Source organism: Otolemur garnettii, unplaced genomic scaffold (assembly GCF_000181295.1).
Source record: "Otolemur garnettii isolate 467f Iridium unplaced genomic scaffold, OtoGar3 scaffold00011, whole genome shotgun sequence".
Lineage (NCBI taxonomy): Eukaryota > Metazoa > Chordata > Mammalia > Primates > Galagidae > Otolemur > Otolemur garnettii.
This window is the reverse complement of record NW_003852406.1, coordinates 12,721,452-12,726,117: the sequence shown is the minus strand read 5'-3', so window position 1 is coordinate 12,726,117 and position 4,666 is coordinate 12,721,452. Positions and strand designations below refer to the sequence as shown.

The following is a 4,666-nucleotide window of genomic DNA, read 5'->3' as shown; positions in this document are numbered from 1 at the left end:
GTGAGCTGTAATGCCACGGCACTCTACCCAGGGGGACAGCTTGAGGCTCTGTCTCAAAAAAAAAAAAAAAAAAAAAGATTGGATGCTGGCTCTATATGATATCTAGACCAGCCCTGCCCAGTAGCAGTAGAATGTGAGTTATCTGTGTATTAAACAGCCACATTAAAAAAAGGAAAAGAAATGTGAACTTGAAATACTGTAATTTTAACCCAATCTACCCAAGTTATCATATTTGCAACATATAACTAATATGAAAATATTTATACATATATAATATTAAATATGATTAAAATCTCTGTTGCCCAGGCTGGAGTGCAGTGGCGTGAGCACAGCTCACTGCAACCTCAGATTCCTGGGCCCAAGGGTTCCTCCTGTTTTAGCCTCCTGAGTAGGCAGGACTACAGGTGCACAACAACACACCACCTAATTTTTTTGTAGAGATGAGATCTCCCTCTCTTGCCTAGGCTGTTCTTGAACTCCTGGGTTCAAGCCTTCCTCCTGCTTTGGCCTTCCAAAGTGCTGAGATCACAGGGTCGAGCCACTGCACCAACCAGTGTAAAAGTTATTAATTAGAGGTTTTATGTCCCTTTTTTCCCATAGTACGTCTTCAAAATTCAGTGTGTCCTTGCACACTACAGCACATTCCAGTTTGAACTGGCTGCAGTTCCAATGCTTGATGGCCACAGGAGGCTGGTGGCCGCTGTATTGGGTAGTTTAGCTATAGAGCAAAACTTTGCTTTAATAACCTTCAGTTTTTTAGGGCAGTTTTAGGTTCACAGCAAAATTGAGGGGGAAGTACAGAGAGCTCCTGTACGCCCCCACCTCCTCACGCACACAGCCTCCCCCCCTTGACACCCTGCACCAGACTGACACACACATATTTGTTATAATCAATGAATCTACACTGGCAATTCATTATCTCTGAGAGTTTGTGGTTGACATCAGCACTCACTTTTAGTGTTGTATGTGGCTTTCGACAAACATACAATGACATGTGTCTATCGTTACATTATCATACAGAGAAATTTTACGGCCGTAACAATCTGTGGTCCATATTCATCTCTTCCTCCTCCTCCCCCCTGGCAACCACTGACCTTTTTACTGTCTCTATAGTTTTGCCTTTTTCAAAATGTCATCTATTGGAACCATGCAGTATGTAGCCTTCTCAGATTGGCGTCTTTCACGGTATGCATGTAAGGTTCCTCCGCATCTTTTTGTGAGTTGATAAGCTCATTTCTTTCCCATGCTGAATAATATATTCCATCATCTAGATGTGCCACAGTTTATTTATAGTGCAAGGCTTTTGACAAATCAGAATTATACACATGGATGGGACGTATTGGGAAGGGGCGCCAGTTTGAGAGTTGTGGGAGTGGGGCTAATTGGAATATCTTTGACTGACTGACTTTCTGCCGTGCCTAGCAAGCTCCCGTGAGCACCAGGAAGAGAGGGGTGGAGGCTCAGGATGAAAATCTTGCAGAAATACATCCCTAACTGTACATAAAGGCGAATCGCCTCCTTCTACATCCCCCTGCCGCCTACAGCGCACTGGGCCTAGAATGTGCTTAGTCGAAAATGTTCCTATAAGTTGGCAAATGTCTATCTCAAATACTCTCTCCTAATCGGTTTTATGAAAATATTTAAACCGAACAAACCGAGTGGAACTGAAAGCTGGATTTGCATGTGTACCGTGTTTTTTGATCAAAGCATAAGAAGCAAAAAGAGACCAAAGCAGAAGATGCTGTGGTTGGAATGCCCTTCGTATTTCTGCTCTACTTTGTTTCATTTTGGGGTGATTATGCTGAACAACCCGTCTTCTGTCAGTGGAGATACATTTGCTGCCAGCTGAGCACTCCTTGTTGGCAGAGGTTGTGTGTCAATTCCGAGAACTGTGAGGTTGCAGAGCTGGAAAGCCAATCTATCAGGCCATTGTCTTCCTGCCCCATTAAACATATTAACTGGAAGATGACTTCATTTCAGCCATTTTGAATCATAAACACAAGGGATTCAGTCCTTTATGGAATGAGTTAAGGTCAGAGAATCTGGCCATTGTCTTTCTCGTAAACAGTTTAGTATCTTCCAAGCATCCCTGGACTGAGAAAATAATTATGGCTAGTAACAAAGGTTTCCAATTAGCAACAGGCCGAAGTGCAAATGCTCCTGATTTCTGTTCACACCTGTAGTTTTCAGGTCTTTCTCCATATGTTCAATTACTTGTGAGAAATTCAGAAACAGTGGCTAGTTCGATGAGCTTATTAACACTTCATGAGAAGTGGACGGCTCGGTTTTATCCTGCTTGAACAAGTTGTATGAGTCGTGGGGAACATTTTGGTTTTTTTTTTGCATTCACAAATCACCCTCCCCCGGTTCTTTTTAAACAGCACGTGAAAGACTGGCTAGTTTAGTAGTCCATCCCCACCTAGGGGAAACCATCTCCCAGCTTTCGGTTTCTCAAGCATAAGATAAGAATTGCAAAAGATATTAGAGTATTTGCAAAAATTACTCTAATATCCTCAGATGAAATGGTCCAAGAAGCAGAAATTAGTATAATGAATCACTGTGCATGAAGGGAAGGAAAGCCTCTTCTAAAGACTTTTTGTACTTTTTTCCAGCTTCTTTCAAAATGTCTACTGTTCATGAGATTCTGTGCAAGCTCAGCTTGGAGGGTGACGTAAGTATATCATTTTCACTTTATGTAATTTGTGCAGATTGGATATCTCTCTGGATAACTGGGCTACTCTTTCCTCTACACCTAAGGAAAATGGGGACACAATTCAGACAGTCATTATTTGGTTCTCCCCTTGTCTCATTACTTGAGCTGTTCCTAGTAGTTGAATTTGAAGAAAATGTCATGGCCTAGAAACTTTTTTGGCATCGCATTAAAATTGGACAGAGTTAGTGACACTAGGGTGGCTGGAATTTTATCCTACTGTCCCTGTCAGTGGTAATAATTGCTATGATGATACATAGCAATGTCATGCCCTTGGATTTTATTAATGGTTGGCATCAGCTACAGCCATATCAAAAATGATTCTGCATCTTCTGGGCTTCTTACAATGCTCAGGGAGTTTCTCTCAATAAAGACCTGTAATTTTTTATTTTTTAACTTAGCACATGGAAAAGGTTTTTTGAAAGATCTAGGAGTTTTTTGTTTAAAGCAACATAATGAAACTATCATAATTTATCATGTTTCCCTTTTTGCATTGGCTATCAGGGAGCTCAGAATTAAATTTAATTGTCTTTGGCAGGGAAAATATGCAAACCTGGAAATTCTGATGTATTTTTAAGCAAGATGTTAAAAAATTTTTAAGCCATATGTTAGATTGTAAGTGATTTAAAATATTTATATTATTAAGTAGAATCTGAATTATGGATACATAAAATAATAACACTATACATCTTCCAGGTCATTTTGGACGAAATGGCTTTTGCAATAAATCAGCACTGACACTGGTTTATAGCCATATCCTGCAGATACTTCGAAATATGCTCTTGTTGAAATTAAAGTGGGAAGAAGCACTCAAGAGACAGTTGGCAGTGATTTGGGTCACATGCCACAAAACCTGTGTCTTGTCTGTGGGCCTTGCTATCAGATGTACAGATAAACAGAGTCTGTGCAAACACAGGTTGTTCAATGCACACAGCCTGTATAGTTTTTAACAGTCTTTCCTCTTCTTGGAACTTGTGCACGCTGTTTTTGGTAACAGTACAGGTACATGTTGAGGTCTGGACAAGTCCAGGTGCTAAGTAATTTATTTCTATAATGGATTTAGTCATTAGATTGTTGGTAGTATCAGATTTCACGAGGCTTTTCCTGCAAACCATGAGGTTTCTCGACTCCAATATGATACATTTCTCGGCTTCGAGGATGGAAATAGAAAATGTCACATATTCCCCAATGTTTTGAGGGAAAAAGATCACCTTTGCCTCACTAATTTGATTTTCAGACAAATAGATTTTATACATAATAAGTTCAGTTTTCCATTTAATTTTGCTTCCAGAGATGCTATAAAATTACACAGACCTTTTCCCCACTCACTGTTATTTTGGAAATGAGGTGACATGTCCCCTGGTAAATGAAGTTGTATGTGATATGGCTCAATGGCCAGACTGCCTGTCACTGTAACTGCTGGGTGGCTTCCTAACATGATGCCTGTGGGTGGAGAAGGGAGTCAGGGCATCTCAGTCTCTTCACCCGTCACAGAAACTGTGCCGAGACCAAGTTATCACACTCTGTGGGCATTATGTACTGAAGGGTGGGCCCACCGGCCATCCACCATCCAGAACAGCATTGTCCTTCCTCCTGGTCTGTCTTGTGCTTTAAGCACAAGGAGCTTTGAGCACAGGTAGCAAGGAGAGAGGGAAGATGGAGCTTTGGAAAGGAGCACTGATCCAGAAGCCTGCCATCGTCCTTCTCTTCATCTGGCTCAGCATGCAGGTGGGAGAGAGTCCCCCTGCAGGTTGGGGGGGAGGGTGATGGACTTTAAAAAGCACTGGAAGAGTACGTGGTTTAGAAGATGATAACAGAAAAAATGCCAGCAAGAGAGGTGGACAGAGGAGATAGTGTTAGAGAAAGTGATTAGCTTTCTTAGCTAATCACTTAGCTTTAAGTGATTAGATAGTGTTAGCAGAAGAGAAAATACAGAAGAGAGAGGAGGGACAGGAG

At 41.3% G+C, this 4,666-nt stretch overlaps 1 protein-coding gene across 2 annotated transcripts in view; it reads left to right on the top strand.

Annotated features, from left to right (window-relative positions):
- The window catches only part of ANXA2 (annexin A2), a 46,469-nt gene that overhangs the window by 9,471 nt on the left and 32,332 nt on the right, over positions 1-4,666 (top strand). The window contains exon 2 of one of the 2 annotated variants that reach the window (XM_003784395.2): positions 2,613-2,671. In XM_003784395.2, the coding sequence (XP_003784443.1) occupies positions 2,624-2,671 (48 nt within the window). In that variant the 5' untranslated portion in view covers positions 2,613-2,623. Of the gene's footprint in view, positions 1-2,610; positions 2,672-4,666 lie in introns of those variants that run through there. The other variant, XM_012801876.1, reaches the window with a different exon arrangement.